Genomic DNA, 20,337 nt, shown 5'->3' with positions numbered 1-20,337 from the left:
AAAAAAAAAAAAAGAAAAAGGCCTTGGGATGTAGCTAAGTGGTTTAGTTCCTATGGTTTCAATCCTGAGTAGCAAAGATGGGGGTGAGAACAAAAGAAAATGAAAGAAAAATAATTTTCTATATTTTTGTTTACTTTTGAAAAAAATTCAATGTAGAGTTATTTAGTTTTAGTGGGGGGACTTTAAAAAGATATTTGATCAGGATTTCTAAATTGTTCTCAAGAAAGTTTGTATTCCACCAATGAGGCATTTTTCACTGCCCTGAAACATGTTTTTACAGATTTATAGTTTTTCTTCTGATGCTTGGGATCAAACCCAGGGTTTTGTGTGACTAATGTAATGTGCTCGTGCTGAGCTAGACCCTCGGCTACATTTTTAGCATTAACATTCATTAAAATATAAAATGAAAACTGATCATAAGTTATTTATTTAAATTCATTTTTATTCATAAATCAAATTTGTTCAGATTTCTATATTGAAAAAACATATATATTTTTTAGTTATACATGACAGTAGACTATATGTTAAAATAAAGTTAGTTTTCATGGCTAATATTCCATTGTGTGTGTGTTATATATAGATATACATATATATATATACATATGCATATTATATATATACATATATATACATATGCATATTTTATATATATATATATATATATCTCCATCCATCCGTGAAGGGCATTACTCTTCATTATTGGATTAAATATTAGCTTCTTTTTTTGTTCAAAAGGGGGTTTTAAGTTGTTTGTAAAATACATAATGATCAACAAGTTGAAAGTGTTACCATAAAGGAAACATAAAAAGTGTAATAACAGGTATTAGATTTCTTATGGCAGTTTTGGGTTATAGTATAGTATATATAACAAAAGATACATGTTGAAAGAAGAATTTTTGAATATGTTGTTACACTGTAAGCCAATTGTAGATATAGCTGACACATTTTATGAAGACAAAATCTTATTACTACTGAATTCATAAGTTTGTATATAAACAAACGACAAGACTTTAAAACTTATTTGACTTGAAATTATCATTTTAACTTGGAAGGATCTATGATAGTGCCAATAAATCACTTTTAACTTGTCACTTTACGAAGTCATTTCAAAATTCCTTTTCTGTAGTATCTAAAGGATTTACTAGTAATAGAAACTTACCAAATAACAAAAAATATTTTATTATTGCTTTTCAATTATGAATGTTTTAGATAATATTAAAGGAGAAATTAAAAATATGAACCTAGAAAAGCTACAGAGAACATAGAATTTTTATTAGGATACTAAATCAGCATACAAAGAACCAGAATATAAAAGACATTTTTGTTTTCTGGCAAAAATCAATTTAAAGGTAATCATATTTAACTTCAGATGTACCTTAAAAGAAGAAGAGGCGAAGAGAAAAAATGATGATATGTTGCATGAAAAAAGTAATTACCCATTAAAAGAAAAAGAAAAAGAATATAACAAAGAGGATAAAGTGAGAAACCAACGTGAAATCTCTGCTTGTAAAATAGATACAGAATTGGAGAGTACAAGAAATCATTTTAATCAGGTAAATGAACCTTCAGTAAAGTTTCAAATTTTTACTTTATTTCATCAGCAGTATTATAAAATCCCTTTAATTTACTGTATGTGGCCATGTTTTACTTAACCATGGCAATGTGGTCTGAGGAATGTGCTGTTTGGCAATTTCACCAACATGTAGTCATCATGTGTGTGTGTGTGTGTACTTCCATACACTTCAGACATCTACCACAGGAAATAAAGACTTTCAGGACCTCCATTTATATGAAATGTGTTGTATCCAAAAGCATTGGTATGTGCTGTGTGAACTACTATTTTGATTTAAAACACAATGTTATCTGACTTTAAAATTAAATGATGACATCTATGGCAAAACTAGTTACTGCAAATCTTAGCATCCCGAAGATGTTTAGCAGTTGTTTCCTGAATGAAGAAGTTGAGTTTGATCACTGAAATGAATACCAATTTAGGGCTTTTTATGTTAAGATACAGACTAAATAACTATGAACTAGTTAAAACATTTTTTATAATTTTTTTTTTAATTTTAAAATACTTTACAAAACTGGTATCCCAGCACCCACATTAAACTCAGCTTAGTGTTTTGTGACATTTGCTATAGGATATTTTGAAAGTCATAAACATATCAGATATATTGATATCTTCTACTTGTAACCTGATTCTTATTTGATTTCCCCAATATAGCCAGTATTTTGAATGTAGTACATTAAAATCTCACAGATTTTATAAAGATGATACCATTACTTTTTTTACAAATCACTAAAGTTACATATCATTTTGGTAGGTTTAATATCTTGGAAACGACACACCACACTCTGTAGTTTATAGTGTTGTCTTCTATTAGGCTGACATGTATAATTCTAGTTTATTTACTAGAAATGTCAAGGAATTATATTGTAAAATTACTATAATTTATTTACTCATTAAGATCTTGAGGGAAATGTGTTTGTTTGCAAATGCTTACTAGTAATAGATAATTTTACAATGACCATTCCAAATGCATATCTCCTTTAAAAATGTGTCTCACAATTACATCTCTGCCTGTATTTTAGAAATGTTTTTACTCAGCCAAATTTATCTGTCATTTGTGCAGTTGAAATATAAGACATTTACTCATAAAGAATAAATCTACCTTTTAGATTTCTTTTTTAATCTTGAAGGTACCACTCTTAAATTAACCTTTTAGACTTTCTATCACCTGCTGATATGCAGACAAAATCTTGTTGAAACACATTTGTAGATTTTAGCAAGACAAAATGAAACCTACAATTTCTGTGAGACCCAAATGCTAGAATTTACAATATGAAATTTCAGTAAAACATCTTTGCAAGCAAAAAGAAATAGACATATGCAAAAGGAAATGTTTTCTGAATTATTTTCCTGTTTTCAAATGAGTGAGTGTGTGTGTTTGTGTTTGTGTGTGTGTGTGTGTGTGTGTGTGTGTGTGTAACATAGTTAAACATCCTTCTTAAAATTAAATGTTCTTTTATTTGCCAGTATTCATCATGGGAACATATAGAAGGTTTTAAATCCATATATTTATAACCAAAATGTACATATATTGGAGGTGAAGGTGCCATTTTTTTGTCCCATTGAATTAAATAATGTTCTTAATTCAACTCTATTTCTCTGCAGGAGTCCCATGATGACTTTCAGAGTAACCTTATAAAGAGAAAAGACTTTTAATATTTTCCACAGGAATAGATGATTTTTTATGATTTCAAAACCCTTGCTTCTAATAGTAGATCTTCTATTTTGGGGAAATGACTTCACTCCCTTGTTGTGTTGATGTATATTATTACTCCCACTGTTAAGTAAGGAGGAAAAGTGGGGCCAGTGAACACTCTAGTTTTGTATATTATTTTCTCACATTTGAGGAGAGAAACAAACACTTTGCTCCAAGTAATCTTCTATTTCAGTACAAAACACCTTTGGAAACAATGGCATACCATAATATGTTCTTAGAAATAAATTACTGGTATTTGTTCCCAATAAATAAGGTCCATTTATTTTCCCTATTTTATATTTACTCATGTTTCATATTTCACTGAGATGAAACAAATGCTACTGAGTAGCAATCTCAGGGTTTTCTGAGTAGAGCCTTATACATTTTGCCTTTTTGGCATTTGTATTTTGAAACACAATTCTTCTTTGGTGTTTATCCATTCACAGGACAGAAATAACTGGCTTTGTGGATGAGCACTAGAAGCAGAGGCAAAAGACTTGGAGAAAATCCTGCAACTTGCCTATGTTTTTAGCTTTGTGCTCCTTTTCAGAATAGTGATACATTGTTCATTGATATACATACATGTGTTTAGTGCTGTTCCTACATCTGTCATTTATCAATAGATGCAATTCTCATTCCTGGATGCAAAATGTTAGAAAACAGAATATGTTAGGAATACTTTCAGGAAAAGACCTTGGGGAATTTTTGTATGTCTCAGTAGATGTAGAGCTAAGGCTTTTACTACTAGCTGGTTGAATACATGAGGTGTCAGATTGCAAACTTATTCTTCTTAAAGTTAAATGTTCTTTTATTTGCCACTGAAGCCATTACAACAGATAGTTATATAATAAAATATTTGGAATTTTTAACTGTTTAAAGTGTAGATAATATAATTCTAAAAGTGGATCAACATGAGAAATAGTGAATTATTATTTTTATAGGTATATATTACAGTAGACGTGTTTTGACATATTATACATACATAACATATAACTTCTTCTATTTAGGATTCCATTCCTGAGGTCAAAAATGATGTGAAGTTTTGCTGGTCATGTATTCATATATGAACATAGAAATGTGATGTCAGATTCATTCTACTATCTTTCTCATCCCCTCTCAGCTTTTTTGTCTAATCCAACAAACTTCTATTCTTTTCTCCCCCACATTTGTATGTGTTAGCATCCACATATTAAGGAGAATATTCAGACTTTGGATTTGAGGGACTGGCTTATTTTCACTTGGGCATGCTATTCTCCAGTTCCATCCATTTACCAGCAAATGCCATAATTTCATTCTTCATAGCTGATTCCATTGTGTATATATGACACATTTTCTTTATCCATTCATCTGTTGAAAGAGGAACCTAGGTTGGTTCCACAGCTTAGCTTTTGTAAATAGCTTCTATAAGTATTTATGTGACTGTGTTACTATAGTATTGTTTGAGAATACAGTGAGTAGCAGAATAATTGGGTCAAAATGTTATTCCATTCCAGGTTTTCTGAGGAATATCTATACTGCTTCCCTGAGTGATTGCTTGGTGCAATGTATGAGTGAATCTTTCCCCCACATTCTCATTATCATTTATTGTGACTTGCATTCTTTATATTTATCATTTCTGACTGGAGTGAGATGGAATCTCAGTGTAGTTTTAATTTTCATTTCTCTGATTGCTAGAGATGTTGAACATTTTTTTTTCATATGTTTGTTAAATATTTGCACATCTTCTTCTTTGAAGCACCTGCTCAGTTCTTTTGTCCATTTATTGATTGTGTTATTTGTTTTTTGTGGGGTTTCTTTTTGTGTGTGTGTTAATTTTTTGAATTGTTTATATATTCTGGAGATTAATGCTCTATCCGAGGTGTCAGTGACAAAGATTCTTTTCCCATTCTGTAGGCTTTCTGTTCACATTCTTTATGGTTTTCTTTGCTGTAAAGATACCATCACATTTATTGATTCTTGATTTTACTTCTTGTGCTTTAAGAGTCTTTTTGAGGAATTTAGTTCCTACACTGACATGATGGAGCCTTGTGCCTGTCTTTTCCTGTAATAGGCCTAGGATCTCTTGTCTAATGTCTAGGTCCTTGATCCACTTTGTGTTGAGTTGTGTGTGGGGTGAGAAATAGGTGTTATATTCCTCCTACTACATATAAATTTTCAGTTTTCCCAGCACCATTTGTCGAAGAACCTATCCTTTCTCCAATGTATGTTTTATAGTGTGTTTATCTAGTATTAGATAACTGTATATATGTGGGTTTTTCTCTGGTTCTGTTCTGAAAAATGATCTCTTTACATTGGAAAACTAATTAATCACTTATTCTAGTCTTTCATTCTGCTGTAATGCAGATTTTTTCAATCCTTAATTACTTTTTTTAATAATCATGAATTGAACCAGAGTGCTCAACCACTGAGATGCATCCTCAGCCATTTATTTATTTATTTATTTATTTATTTATTTATTTATTTATTTATTTATGAATGAATGAGTCAGTGTCTCACTGAATTGCTGAAGGCTGGCTTTGAACTTGCAATCCTCCTGCCTCAGTCTCCTGAGACATTGGGATTATAGGCATGTGCCTCTACACCTGGCAATTCTGACATTCTTTAAATTCCATTTTTCTTTTACTCTCTTAGATCTATTTTTTTAATTAACTTTTGAACTCTTTGGAATTTGTATTTCTATAAGCTCAGAAGTTTACATCTAATTTTTCTTCAGTGGGGTATCTATTTATTGAAACCCTTTCACCATATAAATGTACAGGTTATTCTTTAATTTCAGTGAGAATTATGAAATGTCACTTTATTGAGTGGTAGCTAAATGTATCCTTGGTCTTATTTAGGTTTCTACTAGTGATGGGACAGTGAACAAGCTATCGCATAAATATTACAAGGGAAAGGATGAAATCTCTATGAGGAAACTGGAAATGGACACAATAAAATATCAGAATCAGGAAAATAAGTGCTTTGTGAATACTGAAATTTTAATAGAAAAGAATGACAGACTTCCATGGGCACACAAATTGAATGAGGAAACACTTCCAGAAATATTCCAATACAAAGAACAGTTGGATATTTGGAAAGCTGAGAATGTGGTGCAAAATTTCACACTAGAGAGTGAAAAACAAAGCACAGAGAGACCAGAAACAGAATCCAAATCACACCCTGCCAGACCCGGTGCTGCTCCACACTATCATGGTGAAAGTCCAACACCAAAAAGACATCTAGAACTTGCTTTCCAGAGAGCAAGAGATAAAGACTTTGGTTCACAGGAAAAAAAGAATATTGATGTATCTAACCTAAAAGTTAGTAGTGAGATTCCTTCCCAACAGGATCTAAAGTCTGAAATAAAAATAAGTGACCTAGAAAACGAGCTGTGTGAGACAAGAGGTACTCTCAGAGTAATGACTTTGGCTACTGAACAGGTAAACAGACACCTAAAACAAAGACAGTTCCAACTTATGGGGATGGAACACAGGTCTCAATATGAACAAAGAAAAAGGGATGAACACCTCAGAAAGCAGGAAGCTTCCAGAGAGAAGATTTCTAAACTACAAAGTGACACTACATTGCATGAAGACCAATTGCATGACTATCAGAACAAAGGTGACATTAAAAAAGATGGGGTTATTAATATCCAAACTCAATTTTATAATGTTATAAAAAAACTTCAAGCTCGGAATGACAAACATCATCTAGTGCTGGAAAACAAATACTTGGAATTAATCAATGAAAATAATCATTTAAAAGAACAATTGGATCAATATGGAAAGGAGAAAGCAGAAGAAGTAAGTATCAAGAATGATAAATGTATAAAGAGTTTTTGAAGAAATACTCAAAGTGATATCTGCTTATGGATAAATGTTGAATCTTGATGAAAATAAAAATTTAGATATTATAAATGTGTTTTCTGTATCAACCCAGAAGTACAACCTGGTTTCCAGCAAATATAACTTAGGCCTCATTCCCAGCACCACCAATCTCTGTTTGAAGTGCTAAGTCTTCTAATTTCCCTCTCTAATTCTTACACTCTGTGTACATATTTTAAAATAACTGTAGGTAGTCATGTGCCAACTAAACATAAATGACAGATAAAATGAATTTTAATATTTTAAAAGGAGGACATTTTAAAAACTTGGATCTGACAGATCCCTCAATTTAAGAAATTTTGTTTTTTATAAAGATTTAAGAGGTTGAGTTACAGATTTTTAGTAGAAGTATATGCTGATATTAGTAATATGGTCTAAATAATGCTGAAACAATATCTAATTTTGGTGCTGTTAATTCAACCCAAACCTTCGCACATGCTAAACACATACTCTACCAATGAGATACATCCCATCACTGAATAACAATTTTAATATCTTCTTGTTGCCATTCTTTAAGATCACAATGAAACAGATAAATTGAAATACTCATACCTAGCTTCAATTAAGTTAGTTACTTTGACAGCACATTTCAGATTTCCCAGTTGAACTGAAATGTAGAGGCTGTATTTTGTAATATATTTTCTTTACTATATTTTTATATATTTCTAGTTGATAAATTTATTTTTAGTCATTTCAATTTATCTTAAATCTGAAAATAACTGACCTGATATTTTATATTTTCATTCATGACTTGTCCACCTCTTTAAAAGCATCAATTTGTCATTATCATAAATTGGGACTAATGTGAAGAATTGCAGTAAAACCACAGTTGATTTAATCTGTAATTTGTTGTATGTATCCATGATAACTTGCTAATATTTTTCTTCATTTTATGGCCCAATTGTTATTCTGAAAGTTATATAGTGTCTTTCAGTACAAAGAAAATTGTAAACTAAAGTTTATTAATTTGGCACTGAACCTCCATGTCCATTCTAAAGAGGGTGGCAGGATTTATATACAGCAGGATTGGTGTGAGGACCAGTGAGATTTCCAGGAGATGTGGACAGGCAGTGAGGTGGAGGCCAGGTTACCTAGGGTCTTCTTTATTCTTCAAGAAAGTATACTGGAATTACTTTAGCAAAAGTTCATGAAAGTATACTGGAATTACTTTAGCAAAAGTTCATGAAAGTATATTGGAATTATTTTAGCAAAGCTTTAAAGATGCGAGGATTTGGGGTATTAATTTGATCATCTAATATGAGAAGGATAATAACATCTTTACAATTCACCACCACCAATTAGACTTGTGTAATCATTTCTGATTGAGAATTTAGTTGGTTGTTAAACATTGCAACTCTATCAAGAGCAGTATGTAGAGATACAGAGCTGACCCCATCATCTAAGGAATGTGATAGTGATTAGGCAAAAATACAGAACCTTCTGTTTCCTTAAGGGAATTCAGAAATAAAAAGGAGTGTACATGCATGCAAAAAAGAGGATAAAGTGATGTAAGTAGTAATTTTTTTTCAGAGTAAAAATATCATAATAAAATATTATTAGTATATTTTTAAAATGAGCTGAATAACAAAATTATTAACAGAAATATCAAGTAATTATAAGACATCTTGAAAAACAACTGGCTGGTACCCTGATATTACAATCTGTATAAGAGGCTTCACTAGAAGATTTATCACATTTTCACATGAATTTAAAAGATAAAGACAGGATTTAATGAAGACACTAGGACAAATGACAAGTTAACTATGTATAAAAGTGAACATGACAATTGTAAATCTACACCAGCTTAAGTAATAAAAATTGTTCTGGGATGCTAATGTCAATGAAGAGACTTCTTTATATTTTTATTATAATTGATTTTATTATATTTTGGGATCTTTATTCTGCACTTATTTCTTACACTTAAATTTTATTATGGAATTTTTCTCTTACAACATCATACATCTTTTATTAAAATATCTACCCTGAGGAAAGTTTTTTTCTATAACCCAGCAGCTTTTAATGTTATCTCTACTTCCATGGTGAGACAAGGAAAATTAAATCAGAGGTTAGTATTTAATAGAATGTTTCAGGCAATTTTGGTTTTTTTACCTTCATTTTTGTGCATCTATACAGAATCAGCAGGTAATTACTAAATGAATCTCAAAAAAGTCTGTAAAAAAAAGGTTTTTATGCTTTTCTCAAAATACATGTGTGTTTTAATTTATTGTTTAATTATTGGAAAACTTTGGCTATTTATTTTTTTCACTTTAGATACATTATGAAAGCATGTAAATATTTGTATAACGTGTGGACTGATATCCAATCTAGACAATAAAAAATGTCATCTAATTTTTTCAGTAGACCTCTTAAAAGGCATTTTTATGATATATATGATGCACATGCCATCCAATTCACTCATTTAACATGTAAAATTCAGTGTCTCTTAGAATAGTAACAGAGTTATATAACCATTTACAGTCAATTTTAGATCATTTCGTGGTCTTGAAAAAAACCTGCAATCTCTTAGCTGTCAGCTTTCTAATCCCTCCATCTTTCAAAGTCCTAGAAAACCACTGTGTGTGTGTGTGTGTGTGTGTGTGTGTGTGTGTGTGTGTGTGTGTGTTTTTAAGAGAGATAATTTTTTAATATTTATTTTTTAGTTTTCGGTGGACACAACATTTTTACTTAATTTTTATGTGGTGCTGAGTATCAAACCCAGTGCCCTGTGCATGCCAGGCAAGCACACTACCACTTAAGCCATAGCCCCACCAATATATTTTTTTAATAATTTATAAATGTAGACAACAGTAATATATATATATATTTATATAGTTGTACATGACAGTAGACTGTATTTTGACATATACATACATGGAGTATAACTTCACATTTTTATGTGTTATGTGTTAAGTTATACTGGTCATGTATTCATGTGTGAACATAGAAATGTTGTGTCAATTTTTTCTACTGTCTTTTCCATTCTCATTCCCATCCCTTTTATCTAATCCAATGAACTTCTATTCTTTTCTCCCCCATTTCTTACTATGTGTTAGCATCTATTATGAGAGACTTTCAGCTTTTGGATTTGGGAGATTGGCTTATTTCACTTAGCATGATAATCTCCAATTCCCTCCATTTACTGGCAAATACCATAATTTCATTCTTTTTCACAGCTGAGTAATATTTTTCTAATTTATTCATCTATTGAAGGGCACCTAGGTTGGTTTCATAGCTTAGCTATTGTGATTTGAGCTACTATAGACATTGTTGTGGCTGTGTCACTGTAGTATGATTTTAAGGATTTTGTTTATAAATCAAGGAGTGGGATAAATGTGTCAAATGGTGGTTACATTCCAAGACTTCTGAGGACTCTCCATACTGCTTTACAAAATGATTGCACCAATTTGCAGTCCTATCAATATTTATCATTACTTGTATTCTTGCCAATTGCCATTCTGACTGGAGTGGGATTAAATATCAGCCTTTGGATGTGGAAGATTGGCTTATTTCTCTAAATTGCTAGAGATGATTTTTTTTTTCATTTATTTGTTGGCCATTTTCATATGTTCTTCTGTGAAGTGCCTTTTCAGTTCCTTTGCCCATTTATTGATTTGAGTTATTTGGGTTTTGTTGTTTTGGTGTTAAATAATTTGAGTTATTTGTATATCCTGCAGATTAATGCTCTATCTGAGGTGCACATGGCAATGATTTTCTCACCTTCCGTGGGCTCTCTGTTCATATTCTAGATTATTTCCTTTGCTGTGAAAAAGTTTTTTAGTTCAATACCAACTGATTTATTGATCCTTTTAAAACTTTTTTTAGTTGTATATAGATCACAATATCTTTATTTATTTTTATGTGGTGCTGAGGATCAAATACAGTGCCTCACACATGAAAGGCAAGCACTCTACCACTGAATTACCAGCCCTCATTTATTGATTCTTGATATTCTTGGTTTGGGGAATCTTGTTGAGGAAGTTGGCTTATAGTTTCAACTCTAAAATTACTCTGTAATAGATATTTCATACAAGTAGATTTTATACAACTCTAGGTCTTTTCTTTTTTTACCAGTTTCTTTGACTTAGAATACTGTTAGAATCCTCTGTGTTGTAGCAAGCATCACTTTTATTTTTTTTCTGTTGTCTAGTGAACTCTGTTTTATGAATATGTCACTTAGCCAATCATCAGTTGATGAACCTTAAAATGCTTCCACCTCTTGACTACACCAGTACTACATGCCTGGAAACATATATTTACAAGTTAATTTTTGGACATGTTTTTATTACCCTGCCTGCTGGTGGTCTTCATGAATTGTGAAGATTTTATTATCTCTCTGTCTTACTCATGCTGTGCTTTTTGTCTTGTCTGTTTTTATTAATTTGATTTCTTTTATTCCGAGCTCACAAAAAAATAAGTTTTTATTTTTTATGCATTTTCTCTGTCTTTTTTGTCACCAACAGTGTTTAACTGATGATTATCTTGTTGAAATATAAATTCACTCAAGGTGAGAGTAATATCTGATATTCACACCTATTTTAGAATGAATGGAAAATATTATTGTCTAATAGTTGTTTTTTAAAAAATTACTATTTGATATCATACCAATACTTTTTGTTAATAGATTGATCTGTTAAGACTTTTATTCTAACTATACTTTAGTGATTAAATGTAAAATTAAATTCATTTAACCTGATAGTGAATTCATCTGTATAATGCTCATACTTGTGTCAGTATGGGAAAAATCTTCTATATAGATTTCCCCAACGTTCATTATGTAGCCAGAATAGATTTATAGATCTGTAATCCTTGACCAACTGAAAAGCTAATACCTTGCATTATAGAAACAATCTACTCATCATAATGCTGGTAGATTATGTTTTTTTTCCAATTGAATTTATGTAAAGTTTGTTCTTTAAGTTTTTATTAAATATTTTCAGTATCTTATTTTCATACTGTGTTATTTCATACTTATTTTATTCACGCAGATGGATGATCTTACTACAAAGATGGACAATGCATCTTCAAAACATTTACAATTGAAATCAAACTATCAATATTTTATGCAGAACTTGTTTTTTTTGAAAAGTATACATGATACATTTGAAAAAATAGAAAGGAATCAAAAAAAGTTGGAAGAAAATGTAGCAAACTTTTCAAGGCACACCCAGAGCACTAGAGTAGAACAATGCCAAGGAGTACAGTGGAAATCTGGCACTGAACAACAAGCAACATGGAATTTAGAGGAGAAGCAAAAACAAGTACTTCTGGTTTTACAGACTATGTTATTTATCTGTAATCTGCTTTAATTTATTTCACTGTAAATTGTATTTTGGATACATACATTATATGTGTATTCTATATCTCTTGAGGAAAGTTGTGTAGATTTCTAAGAGGAAGAAGACATTTGATGCCCCCTTCAAATACCTCAGTTTACATCATTCATATAGCTAATTCAATATGAATAATGATTTTTATCAGATAACTTTGACATTGTATAATAGTGAGCATAAATAAGACTATGAGGAGAAAAGAAAAAGTGTGATGAAGAAATATAACATACTTTTGAATTGTTAGTTTAAATTTTTCAAGTTTTATACTTTGAATTGATTCTATTATTCTTTATCAGATGATCTGAGTACTAACATGAGAATGATTCATGACTAAGAGCACAGTTCAATGGTAGATAGCTTGTCTAGCCTGTGCAAGGTCCTGGGTTCCATCTGCATTAGAAATGAGGAGGAGGAGAGGGGAGGAGGTGAGCAAGGGAGGAGAAGGGGAAGAAGGAGAGGAAGAACTTAATTATTATTAGTTCAAGTTTAATGTAGTTTATGGGCAGGGTAGGAGGAAGGGAAGGAGGAAAGAAAGAACTTAATTATTATTAGTTCAGGTTTAATGTAGTTGATAGTGATGACAGAAGTTTAAAGTCTATCATCTTTCTTCTTCACATTTAAAATTGTGGGGTGAATTTTTGACTCAGAACTAAATGAAATAAAAACATAATAATTATTTAGTTCTAATTGTTTTTAAAATGCATTCTTTTTATTTTCTTTAGACACAAGCAGCAGCTGTGGAAATTTCACAGCAGTTAAGACAGACTAATTTTGCTTCAATAAGAAGTCAAATGGAACTCAGAATTAGCCATCTGGAATCTGAACTAAAAATTCTAAGAAATGCAACTGGAAGAATATAGCACATCTATATAGAAGAATCAAAATTCCACAAGTATGACAAAACCTAGACTTAAAGAGAGCACTTTAATTTCCTTAATTTCTCTCTACTGCATAACTTCAAGACAGATTCATGAGATCAGTAGCATGCAAAAGCTAACTAGACAATACAATGTGTAGATGTAATGTTAGGAAATTAATGTACTTTTGATATATTAGTTTAGGAAATTTATCGTTCACTCACATTTTACATCTGGAAGCAAACTATCAAGCTTTCTTTTCTTAGTGTTCTCCTATATGTAATCTTGTCTATTAGACTTCTAGTTAAGTATTTTTGAAGTTTTTAATCCAGATAGGTATATTGTGTCCAAATTGTTTCTAAGCATTTCATAACATGGAAACATGTACAAGTTTAATAATTTTTGAAAGATTATTACTTAAACCCTACATGGTCGGTGTTGCTAAAACTACCTTCTCGGCACATTCTGACGCCTTTTATATTGATATTTGATATTATCCTTAGATGGTACCTAGAGACAAAATGTTATGTATAGTTTTCTGTCTCTACATTGTCATGCTTGTGATAAAGGGAAAGATCATCACAGGAATGAAGGGAAGTATAACTTGCAAAGTGGTTAAAAATATTCTGTTGATCAGTGTTGGGGCCTGTGAATGACAGAATGAATGGACAGGAGTCTCCTGAAGCCTTGGTAACAAATTAATGTGTCATCTTTCTTGGAAGAAGCTATAATTTATCTTGATCACCAACCTAGGTATCTTGTTCTGCACCAGTGGTTGTTGCTCTGAATTAAGCATTTGCTCTCAGAGTCAAATGCTTAATTTATCTAGATGATTTATCGAGGTAGAATATACATGTGGAGGTAGTAAATGCTTGAAAAGATCTTCAAAGAATGTTCTTTAAGTTCTTGAACTGGTTCACTAAGTATGGATCTTTCTAGCTTTACTAAAATTTTCTAGTTGCATATTTTTATGGAAACCATGATGATTTAATATACTTCAACATAGTAAAATGGCTTTGGTAGTCAAATAAACTAAGGTATATATCATCTGCTATAGTTATCTTTAAAATGCCAATATTTCTAATTGCATCCTCCAAAAAGAGTTTTTCAAGAAGGCACATTGTTACCTGAAAAGTCACACATCTCTGATTGTTTTCTATCTTTCACCTACAATACTTTAATTGCAAGTTTGAAGCCCCCTAGAAATATGTGAACTTCTTTAGAGAAATTACAAACTCATGATTGCATGCACTCTCTCTATTTTGATTCTTTTCAGTGTTGTGCCCTCTTACTGAGAATTTCCACTTACTATTTTTTCTTAATAATTTATTTATTTGTAGATAGACACAATATCTTTATTTTGTTTATTTATTTTATGTGGTGCTAAGGATTGAATTCAGTGCCTCACATGTGTACTCTATCACTGAGCCACAATCCCTCTACTTAATCTTATGGCAAGTTTTAAAATTATTTAATTTGGTGAAAAAAATATATATATAATATTTATACATAATATTGAGGTTAATTTTTATATAATTAAACTAGAATGAAATATAATGTACTCTAATTCAGTGACCAGTACTTCTGCTTTATCTCCCCTGCTTCCTCCCTGTGCTCTCTTTCTTCTGCTCTACTAATCTATGTTATACTTATTTCTAGTTTTTTTAAATTATAAAATATGGATATACATGAAGGTGAAATTCACTGTGATATGTTCATAAGCATACACAGAAAAATTTGATCAGATTCATTTCACTATTCCACACTGAGTGCTGTCCCCAACTCCATGGGTTGGATTGGGTTAGGGTTAGAGTTAAGATCAGGGTTTCATTGTGTAACAGGAGCTCTTCAGTACAACCATGTGATTTCCTTTATATTAAGACTTCATTTGGTTGAGTCAAATATTATTCCAACTGTGATAAGCCATATTTTTAAGAGATGGCAAGAAAAACAATATTCAAGTATTTTGAACCCATTTGAAGATATTTCTATAATATTTGACCATTTTTTGATCAGGGGTAATATTACAACAATGAAATATCTGCTTGAAAATGAACAAATAAAAGGTAGCATCTTGCCTTCATTGCATATCATTGTTGTTAGAATTCCCATTTCACTGAACCTTGGTTTAGATCATTTTTGCTTTTTTATACCAGGGATTGAGCTCAAGGGAAATTGACCTCTAAGCCATATCCCGAGACCTATTTTGTATTTTATTTAGAGACAGGGTCTCACTGAGTTACTTAGAGCCTCACGGTTGCTGAGGCTGGCATTGAACTCGTGATCCTCCTGTCTCAGCCTCTTGAGCCACTGAGATTACAGGCATGTACCACCACACCCTGCTTCCATGGTGTTTTGATGATCTTCTTTAACTCACAGTAAAGCCGTGCACATCCATGTTAAATGTGGCCTCAACCTTATTCTTTTATTTGACATTTTGACCTAAAAAAATCACAGGAGAACAAATCTAAACTTTTCAAAACAATGCTTCAGTCAAATAATTGTGACAGAAAGAATAGTTTTTAATACATAAATTACAATGTATATTTTTTTCAGTTTCTTACATGAATATCTTTCTGAAAAAAATAAAAATCAGGCTTGAAGTGCTTCAGAATCATAAAATTGGATGACTATGTACAAAAATATAATGAAAGTTGTTATGTATGATGAAAGTATAAGTTGTTCTTATTAGTTCTGAACAGAAAAATGAGATAATTTACCATTTACAGACAATGTGTGTGAATGTAGACACAATGCAAAGGGATTTGAGGGGCAATTCTTTTCCCATTGCATTTCTTCGAGAAAGTGATATTTATTTTTTTACTTATTCATAAGCTAGTTTATTTAAAAGTTAATTTAATAGTTCTAGATTTCCTTGTGGAACATTAATTTGTATTTCATGCTACCCTTAATCAGAGAGTTTCAAAAGCTCTCTTCTATTAAGACACAAAGATATGTCTTCTTAATCACTGAAATTTTTTTCAAAGATGAAGGGAGAAGAGGAGAGGAGAAAATACTAGAGAGAAAGAGTAATCAAATTATTTTATGTGTATCTGTGAATATTTCATAATTCCTCTATTATGTATAATTAAATGCACCAGTAAAAATTTTGTTTAAATTAATTTCCCTGAAATAAAAGACAGGAATGGGAATTCTGTTGATCAAAATCATTTGTTTTCACATCAAAAGTGTAAAGGCATTGGACATCACCTTATTGTTATCACTACAACATACTTACTGTGTTCAGTAAACTATTTTAGACCCTATTTGGGAAATTAGTAAGAGAACAGCTTTTATATAAAGGACACTCTATATGATAATACTTATGCAAGAGTTGCAAGTATTTTCACACATTTCTCATCAAGTGCACACCTATAATGAGCCAAATGCTTCAAAAATGCTGGTCATAACTTCTGAGAAGAAATTAATTACAAGTAAAGAGCTATTTTTTTTTCAAGTTTGAAAATCAACAAATGAAAAATCTTAAGTTTGAAACTACCTTTTTCCCCCACTTCTACCTCACTATGAAACTGTCAGCCTGTACACTGACAGTCTTCTGTGGGAAAAAATGAGTTCACCCATTTTTGTGGCTTATGGCCAAAAGCCCAGACTGACCTAGTTAAGCATTTAAAATACCCTGTCATGATTCTGACATTAGTTTACATTTTGCCCTCAAAATAAAAGTCTGAAATTTCTTAGCCCAAAATTAAAATACCCAAATCAACTGGATTCTTGTCAGGTTATTTAGCTTTTTCTCTTCTCATTAGCTGTACTGTCTCTTTGCTCTGGATTCTAGTGACATTGCACCACTGATGATTCCACAAGTGTTCTTTCTCATCTCATTGTCTGCATGCTTCTCTTCCCTTCCTGTCACAATTTCTCCTTTTCCTTCAGGTGTTAATTCACATATTACTTCCACTGAAGGACCTCAAACACTGACACAAATTTGGGACAGAAGTCCCTTCTAAGTGTTCCAGTAGTATCCTGTTTTATCTCTGTCATAATGACAATGAATCTGTATGGAAATTGCCTGCTTGCCTGCTTTTCAAGTTATGGTATATGACTGTTGAGGGGTGTCCATTATCATCTCCATGTTATCATCCTAGTGCTTTTAGAATACCCTAGCATATGGATGTCAAATTTTGCATAAGGGGTGAAGAAACCAAAGCTCTAATACTCAGTAATAATGAGAGCTGTGTATGAAAATATGGGCATATTGCATTTCATAGTAATTTTGTATATTGAACATACATATCTATTTTTTTATTCTTATAAACAATGAAAAGTTCTCAACTTTTCTTCACTGGTTCATACTTATAAAATCTTTGAGAAAAAATATAATTCTTTTTCTCTCCCCTTGCTACAGAATTCGAATCTTGACCATGGGAGCGTCTTAAGAATTACTAATAAGCCAAGACAAGATCTATTTTTGGAAACATCATAAGTATATACAAAGATTTTAAGGAAAAAAATATGAAAGCTAATATTGTGTTTTTCAGACTGTTGATATAATGTTTGAAGTGTTTGATGAAATGTGTGATGTAAAAACTTAATTTAAATGTATGTGTGTATTATATATATATATGATAAAATTCTCAAAATATGAAAATTATTTACATCTGTAAGAAAATTTAAAGTGCAAGTGCAAACCAGTTTTTATTGAGATATGTTTTCAAACTGTCTAAATGCTAGCATCTAAGCTTCATTCAACAACCAAATGGTCAACAGTAATTTGGTGGATCTAAATATCACATTAATGATGGATTATTTGTATTATAAAAAATGTATCACTGAATATGGGTCCAGAGAATTAGGCAACATTAGTTTGGTATGCCAGTTACTGTATTCACTAATGGATTAATGTATTAGAATTATTATATTGCCATCAAACATATAATCTTTAAATTTTTATAATTTTAATTTGAAGCACTGACTTACGATTTCTTCCTAGTAAGAAACAGTATTTGATTAATGTTTTTTGCCTTTTCTCTTTGTTTATACAATCTTGGGAAATAATAGTAAAGTTGCAGGTTCTAATATAAAGTACTTTTGTCCATTGAAACATTTTAAATTAAATTGCTAACATATGCCATCATTCATGATATTTTTAGAATTTCCTACAAGTCAGAACATGCTAGATAACTACAATACAACCTTAATTCATTGTGAATGAATTTTTAAAATATTAACACATAACAGCATACTTATTAATCATATCCATTTCATTATGAAGTTTATATTGTTATCTAGCATGTTCTGACTTGTAGGAAATACTAAACATATCATGAAAGATGGCATATGTTAGCAATTCACTTTAAAATGCTTCAGTGGACAAAAGCATTTTATATTAGAACCTGCAACTTCATTATTATTTTCCAAGATTGTATAAAGAGAAAAAAGCAAAAAAATAATTAAGCAAATGATGTTTCTCAAATCAATACTAATACATTCTATCATAATGCCTTCAACCACTTAAATCCTAAGATTATTTTCATGTTTTTCTAGTAGCCTGATATATTGTCCTTTATAAGAAAACATTTCATTCAGAGCCATGAAATTAAATTAATTGTTGTATTTTACAGGTGCATTCAGATTTAAATATTTCTTCGTCTTAACTTTCATGACCTTGAATCTTTCCAGGGAGAAAGCATGTAGAATTGCTTAAGATGGATTTTCTCATTTCTTTATGATTGGAACTCGATTACATGTTTTTTGGCAAGAGTATCACAGAATCAATTCTGTAATTTTTCTTTGAATCACATCATATGACTTATAATATCCTCATTACTGCTGATGTTAATATTGGTCATTAATGTGGTATTTGCAGGATTTTACTTTCTGATTAATATTTTTGTGGGGAGATAGTTTGAGGCTATAAATATCCTAATCAATCATCCACCACTAAATTTATTCATTTAATTATACCTATAAAGATTTATGGTTTATTTTATTGAGTATGCTGTTACTTGTTAATATTTTTAAGATTTATTTTTCTTTCAGAAATGTTCAATTTTGACAATCTCAGATTTATAGAAGATTTATAACAGTAGTGCAAAGAATTCCTAGGAAATATTCCTCAAATGTTATTATTTTGTTAACTTGTTTCATCTCTTCTTCTCCATTTCTAGATAATAGGTACATAACAGTTTTTATCTCTGAACCATTTGCAAGATGCACATGTCTTTTTATTCCTAAATAGTAATATTTTATTAAAATGAGAAATTACCATCTATAAGTATTGTTCAATAATCAAAATAGGGAAATTGTATTATGAATATCTACTCTACAAATCTATTCCAAATTGCCAGTAATTTCAACAATTGTCTTTGAACCAAAATAAATCCAATTTTGGGAAATTTTAGTATCAATTATTTACTGTTTCCAGTGGTCTTGTTTCTTCTGTCTTTTTTTTCAAATCTGGGACAGTTCCTGAGTATTTCTGGGCTATTCATGACATCTATGATTTTGAATGGTGTATGTCAGTAGTAGTTCTGTAGATTTTCCTTCAGTTTAGGATCATGTGATGTTTTCTCATGAGTGAATTCAGGTTATGCCACTAGAGAAAGACCATCATGCATGCAATGCTTACTTCTTATAATACAGCATACTCAGGCAGCACTGACAGACATGGTCACAAACTGTGATCAGCCTCTAGTAATGGTGGGCATCCTCTAGGATCTAGAGTTAGTCTCTACTTTTAAGAGTAAGCAAATATCTGGAGCCTCAATTACACAGACACAAGAAACTGTGGAGGTATGTAGGGACACTTGGTTTTAACATTGTTTAGTGTTGACTAATTATTTGGTTAAGGTAGTATCTATCACATTGGGCCATGATAAACATAGCATTTATTTACCCTTTATATTCCTTTTTTTCATAAATATTTTGTATATATCTGCTTGGTCCTTAAAATTTTACCCACTAAAATTAATATTTTATTGATGATTCCTCCTTGTCTCAAATTATTACTATGGTGATGGCCAAATAATTTTTTTATTGATTCCACATAAACAAATAA

General features: G+C 31.0%; 1 protein-coding gene across 1 annotated transcript; it reads left to right on the top strand.

The window, feature by feature from the left end:
* The first annotated feature begins 1,367 nt into the window (after positions 1–1,367).
* On the top strand, positions 1,368–19,539 carry LOC144375096 (coiled-coil domain-containing protein 144A-like). The gene is made up of 5 exons (XM_078038656.1): positions 1,368–1,553; positions 6,107–7,051; positions 12,118–12,390; positions 13,185–13,354; positions 17,686–19,539. The coding sequence occupies exons 1-4, from the start codon at positions 1,413–1,415 to the stop codon at positions 13,320–13,322; spliced, it is 1,497 nt and encodes a 498-aa protein (XP_077894782.1). The 5' UTR covers positions 1,368–1,412; the 3' UTR covers positions 13,323–13,354; positions 17,686–19,539.
* The last annotated feature ends 798 nt before the right edge of the window (positions 19,540–20,337 follow it).

The sequence above is a fragment of the Ictidomys tridecemlineatus genome, chromosome 2 (assembly GCF_052094955.1).
Source record: "Ictidomys tridecemlineatus isolate mIctTri1 chromosome 2, mIctTri1.hap1, whole genome shotgun sequence".
Lineage (NCBI taxonomy): Eukaryota > Metazoa > Chordata > Mammalia > Rodentia > Sciuridae > Ictidomys > Ictidomys tridecemlineatus.
Note: the sequence above shows the minus strand (reverse complement) of the source record. Positions and strands in the feature narration are given on the sequence as shown.

What these genes read in the sequence shown, in the direction of transcription:
- LOC144375096 (XM_078038656.1), top strand. Translation starts at nt 1,413, where the DNA reads ATGTTGCATGAAAAAAGTAATTACCCATTAAAAGAAAAAGAAAAAGAA. An exon ending in GAAAGGAGAAAGCAGAAGAA is followed by an intron (nt 7,052 to 12,117) that starts GTAAGTATCAAG and finishes TTATTCACGCAG; the next exon opens with ATGGATGATCTTACTACAAA. An exon ending in TAGAGGAGAAGCAAAAACAA is followed by an intron (nt 12,391 to 13,184) that starts GTACTTCTGGTT and finishes TATTTTCTTTAG; the next exon opens with ACACAAGCAGCAGCTGTGGA.